Source organism: Xyrauchen texanus, chromosome 25, assembly GCF_025860055.1.
Source record: "Xyrauchen texanus isolate HMW12.3.18 chromosome 25, RBS_HiC_50CHRs, whole genome shotgun sequence".
Lineage (NCBI taxonomy): Eukaryota > Metazoa > Chordata > Actinopteri > Cypriniformes > Catostomidae > Xyrauchen > Xyrauchen texanus.
This window is the reverse complement of record NC_068300.1, coordinates 19,479,289-19,494,730: the sequence shown is the minus strand read 5'-3', so window position 1 is coordinate 19,494,730 and position 15,442 is coordinate 19,479,289. Positions and strand designations below refer to the sequence as shown.

The 15,442-nt window shown below is 36.4% G+C and overlaps 1 protein-coding gene across 1 annotated transcript in view; it reads right to left on the bottom strand.

Moving 5' to 3' along the window:
• LOC127618829 (membrane-associated guanylate kinase, WW and PDZ domain-containing protein 3-like) overlaps positions 1-15,442 on the bottom strand; it is a 214,547-nt gene that overhangs the window by 78,879 nt on the left and 120,226 nt on the right. Inside the window, exon 3 of the mRNA XM_052091470.1 lies at positions 8,519-8,638. Coding sequence (XP_051947430.1) covers positions 8,519-8,638 — 120 coding nt within the window. The remainder of the gene's footprint in view (positions 1-8,518; positions 8,639-15,442) is intronic.

Below are 15,442 nucleotides of genomic sequence, written 5' to 3'. Positions count from 1 at the left end.
TAAACCTGAATGAAATGTGAGCGGACTCATTTTTAACCACTCGAGTTCAAATTGCAGTGCAATTTAAAACTCAATGGACCAAAAATATGAATCAAAGCATGCAGTTCAGACACAATTATTTAGCATGCGATCCTTCCAAGGTCTGTATGCAGATAATCTTGTAAAGTTTAGCATGTTCCTTTTATCATAGCTGGTTTATGTGACAATATATTCACTAGTGCATAAAGTCATGCAATCTGAAGTATTTAAACAATGAAGGAAATATTTGACAAGGAAGTTCTGAATCAGTGGTGGAGATTACCTTTATGTTGTGTGGGTGCAAGTGAGAAAACCTGGTTAAGTACAAGCTGCAGATATTTGATAAACCTACAATATATAAAAAAGCTATGAAAAATAAATGGATTAAAACTGACACAAAAATATTAATAAAAGTATTAGCTAAAGCTATTTTTTCCAAAGAATAATATTTCTGTATATACAGTGGCCCCACAAAAATCATTTTGATGCTTCAGCAACAACTGTAAATGTATGAATGTCATTCCATAATATAACAAATATCAAACCAAGTGGCATTTATTTTTAAATAGCACAAGCACACTTTTTAAAGCAACATTATGTAAGATTTTTTAGTAAAACAAAAATGAACAAATTGCCATTATTGATTGAGTAAATAAACAATCAGTGTTTAAAACAATGTTCTTACTTCATCCCGATTCACTATGGTAAGCCTAGAAAAAATATTTGTAATTTGAGCTGTCTGGTTTGATTTGCCGTGAAATCGCTGGCTTATGACTTACATCCTTGCGTCATTACGTCATGTCTGTGAACATGGGAAAGAAGAGCCGGCTGTCTCGTTCCCATGTAAACAGTAGATGGTGGTTTTAGTTTGCGAGTAGCCGTTAAAAAAGAAAGAAACTTCAGTTAACTTCAGTCAAACTCACACTGTGACTTGGTTTTGTTTTCTAATGCAATGATATTCAGACAGTCCAAATATCTGTAATCGCCACTGTACACTTCATTAGGAACACCTGTACACCTACTTATTCATAGGATTATCTAATCAGCCAATCGTGTGGCAGCAGTGTAATGCATAAAAAATAAGATGCAAATATGGGTCAGCAGCTTCAGAATGGGGAAAAAATGTGATCTCAGTGGTTTCGACTGTGGCATGATTGTTGGTGCCAGACAGGCTGGTTTGAGTATTTCTGTAACTGCTGATCTCCTAGATTTTCCTCAGAATGGAGCCAAAAAAAAAAAACATCCAGTGAGCAGCAGTTTTGTGGACAGAAAAGCCTTGTTGATGAGAGAGGTCAACAGAGAATGGCCAGACTGGTTCGAGCTGACAGAAAGGCTACAGCAACTCTGACAACCACTCTGTACAACTGCAGCGAGCAGAATAGCATCTCAGAATGTACAAAACTTTGAACCTTGAGACGAATGGGCTACAACAGCAAAAGACTATGTGGGGCACTTTATAAGGATCATAGTGTTCCTAATAAAGTGCTAAATGAGGGCATTTCAAAGCCTAGTCTGGCTGTGGGTGGGCATCCATTGAAAATCTGCTAGGTTCCAATACTGATTTTTTTCAATCTATCTTTCCCCCATATTGTTATCAGACATAACATGACAAATGAAGATTGCTATTGAGGTATGTGCTCATGCTTCAAATTTACAAAGTGGTATAGGCAAAAAGGTGAAAGAGACAAGGTCTTTAAAGCCCTGAAATTCATTGTGTAAACACAAAGCAGAATATGAAGGTACGAACACATGGAAAAGCTATCGTCTAAAGCCCTTTGATCCTATTGTGGGTTGTTCAAGACCCTTGACTTTTGCATCAACACAAACACAAGGTGGCTGACTAATACAGAAATAAGAAAGGTTCGGGAGCTGCTCTCTGGATGTCACAGAGGACAAAGCCTGTTCTGTGTATAGGACTAGATGACCCCTCTGGAAACATGCCAGAGTACAAGGGAATGAGTGTTTGATTAGCATCAAGTGGCACCTAAGATCATCATTGCTCACTTCTCATGGAATGGTGGGTGGACATGGTCTGGCTTATAATTTTTGCCCACCTGCATTACTCTGTCCTTTATTATTCGTCATTGAAATAATCATTAGAAAAGCAAGGAAACTTGCAAAAGACTTCCCTTGAGGGATTCCAATGGCAAGTTCTCATTATTTTCAGTCACTTTGACTCTCCGTAACACTTGAATAAAGACAATGAGAGTTCACAACACAAAACTTCAGCGCTGTCTGTAGAGAGCAAACCACTTGCCATTGATAACATCATGCTCTGGGCATGTCGAAAATCTGGTCAATTATTTCCTTAGCCTGAAAACAGTAAATGTGGAGGATAACACAAAAACACAAAATCAAAAAATAAATTAAATAGTTTTAAAAGGTTTACAAGAATGTGAAAGGTATTGCAGCCTTGATGGATACCATACAGAGTCTTAGAGGTCAAGAGGTTTCCCCTTATCATACCAGTAAGTGCTACTTTTACTGTCACTGCCATGTTTGTAACATTGGTTTTTCCACATTAATGTGAAAATGACAATGAATAAAAATTCAATAAATTTTCTCTGGAGTGCCAACCCCTCTTTGTTCTGTGGATATTATCATTTCTGGATTGTGCATTTAAATTCATAGTTTTGACCAAGTGTGTGGTTACACTTTTTCTCTGTGTCTGAATATGCAGAGCTGTAGATTTAATGACCATCAGATAAAATTAACTTATTTTTTGTTCTTGTTCTTTGCGCCTCAAAAAATGTATGAGAGCTGTAACTAATAAATTCTGGCAATCATCTCCACGTCGTTCATTTAAATTTGTTTAACGCACACCTAGCCGTGAATTATCCCTTACTTAAGGAGCAAGTGTTTATGGGTACCAAAGTCAATTTATGGAGTAGGAGAAAGCTGACTCAGGAAGCACTTCTTCCCAAAACCCCAAAGAGAAATTGTCTTAAAAGGGTTAAAAACTGATAATTATATATGCAATGATGACACAATTTGTCTTTGAATGGTTCAGATAAAGCAAATATTCAAAGACTTGTGTGACTTTCTCTAATAAATCTTCTGCCATTTTCAGGCCTAGGACTTGGTGGATATAGAGACGAAGCCTTTAATATATTGTATGAAACTGAGTGCTGCATTTTAAGCCTGGCTAATAACAGCATGCATATTAGGGGTGTAATGGTTTTCATACTGTTCGCTACCCATGATTCGGAAAATGTTTGCACTGTGGTTCATCTTAAGTCTAACGTTGCATCTGGAGCATAGAGTTTGGTGAAGAAAACAAAGCGTCAAATAATCAGGCAAAGTTACAACATTGCTAATGCACATGTATGGCTCTGTAGTCTCACATGGGTCAACATTCTACAGACAGTAGCTGTCCAATTAACTGTTAGTATGTCAAATAAATTAACAGAACTTATTATTAGTTACATAAAAAGTTACAAAAAACCTTTTAAGTTAATAAAGTAAGCAGAACTGTCAGATTTTGATTTTGTACTACTCATGCGTGTTGATTGCGCTTTAGCGCTGCAACTAATGATTATTTTGATTAATGACTAATCTAAGGATTATTAGAACAATTATTTGACTATTTGGATTTTATTGCAATGATTAATCATTAGCTCTTAACCAACTATCCAGCTTGTGCCCCGACTTAAAAGGTTGTATTAAACGTGATTACTAACAATAAAGAGGACAAAATCATCTTTTAAAAATACTTCTAAATTATATTTACTGAATTAAAGGAAAAACAATATTTTTATTAAGTTTAATTCATTAAAGAAATTCACTGCAAAAAATCATATTGTTATCAAGTGTTTTTGTCTTGTTTTCCATTTAAAATGGTCTAGAAGATACCTTAAAACAAGATACCTTTACTTGAGAAGCAACATACAAGATATTTAGACTTGCTTTAAGGGAATGTATCTTAAATATGTGTGTATTTTTTACTGCGAGTTCAGTAAAGACCAAATATACTTATATTCAAGATCTATTCTCTAAAAGCAAGTATAAATGTCTTATAAGCTGCTTCTCTTGTGAATGCATCTTTTTTAAAGGATTTTTAGATAGTTTTAAATATATATTTTATTATATTATATTCAACATTCTCAGATTAATAAATATAATATATAGCTGCTAAAGTAAATGTATGTTGTTTTAAATGAGTTTTAGATATTATTTTTGGAAGACAAGCCAAAACAAAAATAAATCAACTTTGTGTTCACTATAATCCATCTTTAATTTACAAAACAAACTCCCTCTTATTAATAAAGCGGCATATTGCCAATTTTCTTCATGATAAGAAATGCACAGTGACACATATTATGATTCAATAAATTGAGAGCCATCACGTTATAATCTAGCTGCATTAAGCATGTGTGATCAAGGGATGAGCGTCCCTGTGACAGAGTATGCATCAGCTGGATGCAGTTTCAATCTCTCCCAATTATATCGGGACACTTCGCACAACTCATAGAACAGGCACTGACCGGACAGAGAAATCACCGTTTCGGAGTTTGTAGAATGTAGAATTTCATATGATCTCATGTTACGTTAAATTAGATTTAACGACTATTTGACAATTTGTTATTGCTGACATTGTCGATAATGTTGACTAATCATTTCAGCCCTATTGCTCTTAACTTAGAATACTGAGTAAGCTAACTCATACATTTTGATGGAACTTAAATTAAAATGTAACTCTCTGGCTGAATTTAAAATGAACAAGTAATCTAAACTTAAATACTTCAAGTAGAGGAAACCTAGTTAGTTCTAGCTAGAATTAGCTAGTACAGTGAATGCTAGCATGCTGATTGCATGTTGAGTGCTAAAGCTATGATTTGATTAACATAGTAATTGCGCAATGAGTAGAACAGTAAGTTCAGGTTACTTAAATGTGTCAGTTTCGTAAACTCAAAAGAGAGAGAAAGTTGTAAATACTCATAAAGGTTCATTTATTTTAACAAATTTGGGTGATAAAATTTTTACTCAAAACAGTTATTATTTTGAGCATTAGAGTTTACATTGGGTGAAAAGCAGCAGCAGATTGAGAAGCCCCTGCATCATTCAAGTCTCCCATCTGGGAACATTTTGCAGCCAATTATAACAGTTATGGTCAAAAACATTGACAAAAAAGGCACTGTTTCCAGACATTGCTCGATACTGGCAATACATCGATATAATTAACCATTTATGCCAACAACATCCTGGGATAGATATAAGCATGCACAGAGACCCAAGTGAGCCTGAAACTGCACCCTCTCTTCTGTTTTTTAGCAGGCACTCAGTGCTAATTCGGACAGACACAAATCAATAACTAAACCGATTGGGGTGTTCATTGTCAATTATATTTTGCCATACTCCTTGATGAAGATTTGGGGTTTCAGCTGATTAAACCACTCGAGCTGCATTATGACATCCCTTTTCAAATCAATTTTAATTGAAAATGTATTCCTTCAATAGTGTTGTACAGCTTCTGAAAGTTGAATATACCTGTATATTAAGTAGAGTTTGAAATGCACTTAATTTTGATGCATGTAGCATAATAATGCAGGTATTAAGTTAATGTTGATTGTGGCAGGGCGGATGGCGGGGCCGAGTCGTGATCCTACACACCCGGTCCCGTATTAGGCTAATTATGCCTCCGTGAGGGTTAAAGGTCGACTGTGGAGGATCGTGCGGGGGAGAGAGATCGTTTACGGACATGTCCGTCGTGTGTGTGTATGTCTTCTTTTAAGTTTATCATTGAACTATTATTTATATTGAAAAGCCGGTACTCGCCTCCTCCTTTCCATAGATCACTTTACACTGGTGCCGAAACCCATGACCGGGTGTGTAGGATCACGACCCGGCCCCGCCCTCCGCCCTGCCACATTGATTTAATTTAATTTAATTAAGTTAAGGACCAAACAAGAATTTACCATGGTTTTATTTAGTAATATTGTAGTAACCATGACTGTAGTATCCATGACAGAACACATGGCAGAAACTATGGTTTTGATACAATCAGCCATGTTTTTACTACAGTAATACTGTAGTATCTATATAGTAACCATGGTTTTACTATAGTATCGTAGTAACCATGGTTCATTTATGCGTACGGTGGTAAACCTATGGGGATTTTTCTCAAGGAAAAACCTGTTGAAGTGTTTGTTCCTAAATAGAGTATTCTTTACTAGAGTATCTAATTTTTTCTTGAACATAGTATTTACTGAATTTTACCAAAACCGGAATATGAACCGTTCAACATGATCTCATGAACATTTTTACATATTTTACAAGTTGGCTACTTTGTATGATTTCATACAATTTCGTTGGCATAAATTTGTCAGAATTCATCATTTGAAAATGCCCGGATGTCTAATGTGGAAGCGCGAGTTCCGCGGTCAAGGTGTAAAGGACTATTAATATTAGGCCCTTCCCCAAAACCCCTTATCTATACCTAACCGGTCAGTAGTATGTAAACATGATAGGAAGGTGTTGTGTGTGACAGAAGTAAGTTGTCACGTATTAGATGGTAAAGATGTCCATCGACGTTATTGGCTTAAGTGAAAGTCGTATGAATTCATATGAGTGGAGTCGTACATCATACAAATTAGCCAAATTTATACACGTTTTTCAAATCCTTACCATTTCACCATAGGAGTGTGTTAGCACTGTTACACCCCTAATGTATATAGTAACATATACAGGTACATACATACATATTTATGACACTTACATTGCAAATACATTAAATTAATTATTATTGATGTACAAAGTAATATACTTTTCATTTTAATTTTGCTTAATCCATTTTAATGTAGGACAGAAAAAACTTTGTAACTTTAGCTTCAGTTGAAGTTGTCTTGGATGATAAACAGGCAAAACAATTGAATGTATTTTTATTTAACGCATACTTTCATTTTTTTTCTCAGAAATTAGCTTGCTTGAAGACCAATTGTTTATAAGCTTACCCCAAGCATGTCACTGGAAGAATGTTCAGAACAAGTTGGTATATACAGTAGGCATATTATACAAAATAAATTTATTGGCTCAATAGATGTTGGTTTCAAACATCATATCTTGTGCTGGTAGAGCGGCTCATGCCAGATATCATGAGAAGAAATCACTGACCAGAATTGGTAAGTGTGAAATTATCCTTCAGTTTGAAACCCCAAGAGTCTAAAAAACAACCAAGATATGTCATGTAGATGGAAAGGACTTTGTAAAAATCACCCACTGTAACATCCACATTGGACAGATTTACATTACCCTGGGAACTACAACCAGAGTTTCTCATTAAACAAGTGCACCTGATGACTCACTGAGGGATCATTAACCAAACCTGCCGCTTTCCCACATGGCAATAGGCCAGTGTTAAACCATTGGTTTGCTAAGCATCTACTGGGCATATCGGTGAGAGATCACAGACAGAGACATTGAGAGCCTTTACACATGCTACTGAGAAAACATTAATAGTATAGTGGAATGTTGCCTCTGGTTAGTCAGCAGAGGAGTTACAGTTACATGCAAAATACAAGACTGCGTAATATCAACAATCAAGTACAAGAACACAGACTATAAATAATGTGGTATGGTGCAATGATATTTGCTCGTTATGCAGTAAGGCCATTATTAGACATTTTAAATTTTTATTCTTACTGTACCCATGGAACATTCAACCCCAAAACATGTTGAATGTCATAGGGATGGCACAAAACATGTAATGCATATTAACATAAATTGTTCCAATTATGTGTGATTTATTTCAATGCACACTAAATCTAAGTGATACTACCTGAAATTAGGGGCTGTTGAGACCAAACACATTCTTGTGCAAGAAAAAGCAAGATTTACAGCAAAGAATTTAACAGAACGCAGATGTCTCGAGATGCATTTTTAAAAAACTTGGTGCTTCTGCACGATACGCTGAAAAAACTGCGAGACGAGGCACAGTGGTAAAAGACGTCCATCTAGGGCATGCTTACATAGAAAAACAATTGAAAACGAATGAGAACGGCCCCTACAGTAACTCTGCAAACTTATATATTCAAATTTTACTCTAAGTACATACTGAAAATTTACTTTGCTGGGTTGAAATAATGTAGGCTTAAGGGTTAGGCTTAGGGTTAGTAGCGCTATACAATAAGTGTTTTTTTGTGTAAGGCTGTGACCACATATTTACTGAAGTATTAGTGATAATAGTTTAAGATCTGGACATTAAAAATCCATATTTGTCTACTAATTTGAATATTAGGGGCATCAACATATTGCACACCGGTCTACCTTAATTAACATGAAAACATGAAGTGATTCAGCAACTGGCAGCTTCAACTATGCATCATTGTAACCCATATACATTTTTGGTAATGTAATCTAGAGCATAAAAAAAACAATACTTTAAGATTTAAAGAAATTGATGTTCTTACATCAACTGAGAATATGTTCTCTACAAAATCAAACCGCATAACATGCCTACAGGAATGATCCTTGGCTCTGAATATTCCTAAACATTTGTCCGTACCGTCATAGGTTCCACTCTCCAGTAGCAGTCCGCTCTCCTCAAGCACACGAAACTCCCCCACACTGATGAAATTATAGTCCACTCCCGGAACCTCACCTTCTCGAGGCTGCCTCGTGGTACCTGCCAAAGGCAAACAGAACAAGAGCCACAACCTGTTAGATGAAAGTGCTTCTTTTGTACACAGTATATGTACCATACAATAAGTAGAGGAAACACTTTTGATAAACAGATTATCTGAAGTATCAGATTATCTGTAAATCAGAGACAGAAGACTATAACTATAAATTAATTAGTGTAACCTTGTTTCATTATGATAAACATGGCTTTTGCCTTCCTGATGAGACACTGCTCACAATGGCCATTTTTCAATTAAACTTAGGCATGAGGAGTTCATTGTAAGTTTGTGATTGGTCCGTTTTAAAACGTTTCCAATGTTGACCACGGTCCTTCTCTTCAGTACTCTCTTTAAATAAGCCCAATGAAAATGATGATTCTTACTTAACTACTTAGTATTAACATTAAAATGCATACGATAAAATAGACATTATGTGTATCTACATGTTGTTCTGCAAAATTTTTACAAGTTTCATATTTTCTGCTACTGAGGCTGAGGTATTGGCAAGCTTAGGGGTAGGGTTATGGTTTAGATTAGGGTTAGGGTTATTCAGAGTTTCCTTTGATGCAAGTAGCAGAAAGTAAAGTGGATATCCACAAGCAGAGCTGCATTTTCTGCTTAGTTTACTTGGTTATGTCTGTGAAATTCTCTACAATGAAGTTTTCTGAGCTGTACTTAAGATCTCTACACATTTCTTGCCATTTTCCCATTTTCGGAGCAATCGCTCACGGAGACTCGCGCCATTATATAAATATATTTTTCTGCCATGTCGTCTTTTATTATGATATGATAACCCTGCACCTAAATGCCCTGTAATGACAAAACTGACTGTGATTGGTCGCTTTACCTGTCAGTTAGATGGCTTTTCCTGTCTAAATGATTGGTCCTTGGCCAACTGAAGTAGCTATAGACCCCAGACTTATGCCGTAGTCATAGGTTTGGCTACGCAAGAATACACCTGCACTACAAAATGACCTACAAATTAAAACTGTGTAATTCTTTGATGTAAATAAATAAATTAATTTAATTAAATTATTATAAATAAATAATTTATCATACCCTCACTTAATATGCAGAGACAATGAAGTAACCCATTGTTTGATTCCTCTGAAAAGTGTAACACTGTGGCACTAATCAAAATGTTGCTCTATTTGTTTGAACATTCCGTCTAATTGTGTGCTTTCGGGGCGTGTCCATCTGTGTGTCCAACCAATGGCGGGGGGCTGTGATCAGACAAAAATAAAACACTTCACCTTACAATCATCTCCATACAATTTCATTCTCACTCTGCACACACATCTGACAAAGATTTTACAACTAGAATCTACAACTCCCAGCTTTTAAAATAAATATTACATAATACATTACATAATAACATAATACATGTTTTAATATTATTATTATAGTAATAATACAAATTCATAAATTTGTAATAATAAAAAGCAAAGAAAAAAAACATCAACTTTTTATTAAGTTGATCTTACATTTTTGATCTTTGTTGCAAGGAAGTGCAAACAGAAACTCACCCAACAGCTTGGCTAACATTTGATAACCTTTATTGTGTACACTCTTTGCAGTTTACACTTTGCTTGCTATCACTAAAGTCAAGTGACAGTCACACACCAGTGAATGTGGCACGAGTCCACAGATGCCAGTTTGTGTTGTGGAGAAAAAAAAAAACAAGACAAAAAAAAAGCCAACTGCTTAAGCACATTACTTTCCATCCCTGCACATTGCAGTCCAGACTAGCATACTTCAGTATTCACCGCTTCAGAACATCTTGAATACCTATGAAAAGATTGACTCTGTCTGCCTCATCCTAAAACAGTCCTCTCATTTCAAATATTGTTTTTTCTTTTTGTTTTTTTGAGCACCAGTCAGAGTTAAACCTTGTGTTTTTGCACACAATTTGCCACAAATATAGGTGTGATTTCTTTGAAGGATACTGTGAAATTGTATGCCAAGTATTTTTATATTATAAGACAGCTCTCTGGAAAAAATTATTCTAATTTATCAATCACAGCATTCATGAGGTCAAATATTTGATATAATGACCTCTTAACTGGGAATTTGACCATTGTCACTGACAACTACACTGTGCTAGTTTTGTCTCTGTATCACTCTGTAGTCTCTTCTCACATAATAAAATAGTTTCAACTCAAATCAATACATTATTTCAATATCTAATCAGAGTTTATTTTTCAATAATGACTGGCAGGCCTATATTGCCTTACCTATATTTTTAGGCTATACATAAGCCTGATATTGACAATACAGAATGAAGTATCTATTTTGTGACATCAAAAGTGGACTCAATTACACTCACACCTCATTAACTGCTCATGGTCAACTGTGAGATTTTATACAAACTCAGGAAAAGATTAAAAGGACAGTCTTAAATCTGCTCTAGCATAAAAAGCAATCCTTAAAGAATGACCACCTAGAGCACTTTTTGTATTTCAGCATTCAGTTTATCTGCGAATGAAGCGTGCCAAGCTATAAACGGATATTAATGCCAGCAGCAGGAGAAGGGAGGAAGTTGGAGGCTTCAGCCCGAGCTCCAAGGATTATGTGGCAATTTGGTCTCCAGGCCCTAAATTTTCACCCCCCTCCCCTAAGAACACAGCTTTAATGACTTTTCTGTCCCCATGTCCAGAGGGACATATGTGATACAGTGTCCTAATCAGGCACAATGTAATAAAAACATAAATTTCCCATGTACTGTAAATCTGAGTTTTGTCCTATCCAGCCACGACTGCAACAAGCATTGATCAAATGACAGTAAAATGTTATCAATTGCTTGTTTTCCATTTCTGAAGTGTTATGCTGGGTAGCCCTGCCCTTGGTGAAATCTCATTGGTCCAAAATCCTGCACCTCATAACTATTGTATGTACAAAACATCAGATATTTTTTTGGGAGATTCTCACAAAAATGTTTTGCGTCAGTGTGGACAGACAAATTACTTGTTGCTGGAAACATGTTGAATCCTGCCTGTTTAGCACAAAGCTGCATCTGAAAGCTTAAAAATGCTGCCTTTGCAGGCAGTTTACAAGGCTAGGAAAGCATCAAGGCATGTCTGAATTTAAAGTTTGAGTCTTTTGGTGGAAAAAAATACAAAAATAGTGTTCGAAGGAGCAGTTGAAAGGAGAATTCTTCTTTTCTTTTTTTTTTTTTACTTATACGTTAATTTCTACCAAGAAATGAGCATCAAAGTCACTAATTATACTCTTTGCTATCTCTAAAGCTCTCTTGAATTTGTTCTAGATCACTGACATTACAATATGGTTTCTGGTACCAGTATACTTAGGAGGTAGTACCATCATGCACAAAATGCTACCAATGCTTACGTTCCAGAAGGGCTGTTAGCATTTCTGCTTTTAGGTGCATTGTGCACCATTACAGAGCACAACTGACCTGTTACAATGGGACAAAAACAGGTTAAAGGTAATAGTATTTTAATACCACAGTAGAAAACATGTAATAGTAGTGAGGCCTTGAATCAAGTATTAAGAGAATCTGTTTGAGGGCTAAGAAATATGGGGGATCTGAAAATATCTACAATACCCTTTAACATTCAGTGATGTCTTACTAAATATTGACTACAATAAAAAAAGGCAATAATGAAATCCAAGCTGTCCTTAACCTTTTTTGGAATTAATATGCAACATTTAAATCATTATTTGATTATTACACTAGTATGAAACCTGAAAGACAGAATTAACTAAAACAGTTCATTCTGACATTACAGATACTATCGGCACTATTAAACGTAATTAAAACTGTCCATCATCTAGCTATTTGCTGGATGGGTACGGTTATACTAAACAGAAAAAGTGTGAATTGAGAGTTGTGGGTTTATCGCAGTCTGGAACAAGGAGCTCTATAATACAAAGAGAAAGCGATCTGTTCACAATTTCCTATACATCAATGGCAGTTGCCTGGCTGGAGCAGGAGCTCTCTGGAAGTATGCATTTTGAACAGTAAATGCCATGTGACTAATAACGCTTGAGCTGCAGGAAAGTGACATCTTAAGGCCGGCTTCACATATCCTCCATGAGCGGGGCGTAAGCAAGGTGTGAGCAGCACGTTTTTGTTTTCGGCACCCATGTTAATGGATTACACCCTTCACATTACAAGCGTGAGTTGCGAGGTGATGTGTCCCAGACACTGTAGTGAGCGGATAGTTTGATGCACAGCGCACGCTGAACTCTGGGTGTAGTAGAAAACTTAAATAATCATGAGACAAAAAGACACAAAAGCAAATAAACGATATTTAAACCGAACCTACTATAGACTACAATTTATAGGTCTGCATACAAAAAAACACAAAATAACTTAATAAAGGAAAGAATTAATAAATTGCATTGCAGCAGTTTTGTTATGTGTATATAGAGACAGTTTAGAAGAGATGGGCCACTGGTATTAAAATGAATAGAATAAATTGGAATAGATGTAGAAAGAAAGTCCCCCTTTAAAAGAGGCAATCACCTTTCAGATACAGACATCACCTGTAAATTACCACAAAAAAAGCTTCTTTTTTCTTTTTTTCTTCCAAGCTAAAGAAGCACAATTTATGATACTATTGTTGTCAGATTTTATGATATGTTTTTTTATTCTAATCTTGACCAACTGTCTTTCCCCATCCATGTGGACAGGAGCTGTACTTTTATGCCGCAGACAGGGAATTTCACACTTTTAAGAGCCCTCCAAAAAAGTGGCACCGCTAAAGCATCTACTAGAATATAATTAAATATTTAGATGTTGCTTACAAAGGAAAAAAAAAGAGAAAAGTATTTCATCACAACAAAGATATTTTTGAAAAATTGTCAATGTAGAAATATGCTCTTTCAGCCCAGATTGTGCAGTTACACCATCTACCAGCAGGAAGTAAACCTGCTAACCAGTCAAATCTTGACAAGTTGGTCTGGACGTTCTTAAACAAGGACACTTCACAGGTCAGGCCACACACTGAGCTTGTGTCTTATGCAATGTTGAGACACCAAGCAAAACGCAACATCTGCTTAAGTGTGGTATCCTTTAAAAGCCCACATCTCAGAGAGCTACGCGCCAGGTGCACGACTGGTTAATAAAAACAGCGCTACCACCTCAAACACTTTCCAAATGAACCTGAGAGAAATTAAATAGAATTAAAAGAGAACTGCAACAAAAGAGAACAAGCACTAATTAAAAATGTGTGGGTAATTCAGGCATGATTCACTAATTCTCTGGTTTATAGCCGGACCACAAATTCAGTAACAAAAGAGCAAAACACATTAGTGATTATGTGCTGGTGTGTTGATCATGAATTGCACTACACTAGTCACACTGTATGTTTGTTTTTGAGACACTTATGTGCTCTGGCTGATGCCCCGCAGCGGCAGGCTGAAAGCCCGGACTCAATTCGGACAGTGAACTGAAAGAATGATGAATTGATGAATGTGTCGGCAATGTTGACTAAGGTTGTTGCAGACTTGGAGGATCTTGCTGTAATACATCGATCGATCAATTCCATGATGAAATTCTCTGAGTTGGTTACAAGATTGTCGGACATCGAGAGATGGATCAATTATCTGGAGTCACCGGAGAGAGAATTAGCTTCTAATCCGCTAATGACCAGTATAGATTTGGAATGCGTTTGGGAAAAATTGGAAGACCTTGAGAAAAGTAGCCTGCGAAACAAAGTCAGAGTTTCTGGAATTCCTGTGCATGAAGAAGGTCGAGATATGGTGAAATTCCTAGACAGGCTCTTCCCAAGTCTACATAAGAGGCCAAGCTGGAAATTGAGCAAGCTCACAAAGCCATGGTCCCGATCAACTCTGGCCACATTCCTGAGATCAACAGATAAAGTTCTCGTGTAACAGGAGGTGAGGAGTAAAGGGAATCTCTCTTGGAAGAACCATAACACTTTCTTGTTCCCAGACTTTCTACAAGAGAGAAAAGTGAACAATTCAAGGAATGCAAGAATCCCTTACATCAATGGAAGATTGCTTTTGCTCTGATGTTTCAGGCCAAACTGATAATAGATACTAAGGATGGCCACAACATATTTATATGCCTAAAGCAAGCATTGTCCTACATAAAGACATTGGAGTGAATAAGCCATTTGGTGATTTTCATGTTGCTGCCAAGTGGACCGACTCACTGAACATGCACTCAATTGTCCAAGGAAAGTGCCTTTTTTGTTTAGTTTGTGCTGTTCCACCTAACGGCTGGAGTTTGTTTTGTGTAGTATCATCGGAACAGCTTGTGGATGAATCTGCTTGTTTTGGGTGCTTATGCCTCCTGTTGGCTGGAGTTTTTTTTTTTTCCTCAATATGTCTTGCAATACCATTGGAGTGAGTTTGACTGCCCAAAGAACTGAATGGCCTGTGTTTATATATTTAGTTTTGTGCTGGTTCCGTTTGGAGCTTGTTTTGTGGAGGAACGCACCTTTGAGACAGTGCATGAATCTACAGTTTATTTTTGTGTTTATTCTGCTTATGGCTGGAGTTTGTTTTGTAGATTATCTTCTGTTGTGTAAATCTGTATTGCAAATTTTTGTATAGAAGCACCGGACTTGAGCAATCCAATGGTAATGTTGTCACCGGGGCTCTCGTAGGCGTACGTGGACTGTTTAGAGCAGTGGTTCTCAACCTTTTTTGAACAAACGCCCCCCTGACCTCTTCATGATCCTCTTAACGCCCCCCCCCCCTTAAAAACAAAACAAAAAAACAAAAAAAAACACTTCAGAAATACTATTACAGCCAAACAATTGCAACACTGATACCTGAAGCCTGAGTTTTTGTAAAAAAAAAAAACTGAAACAGAA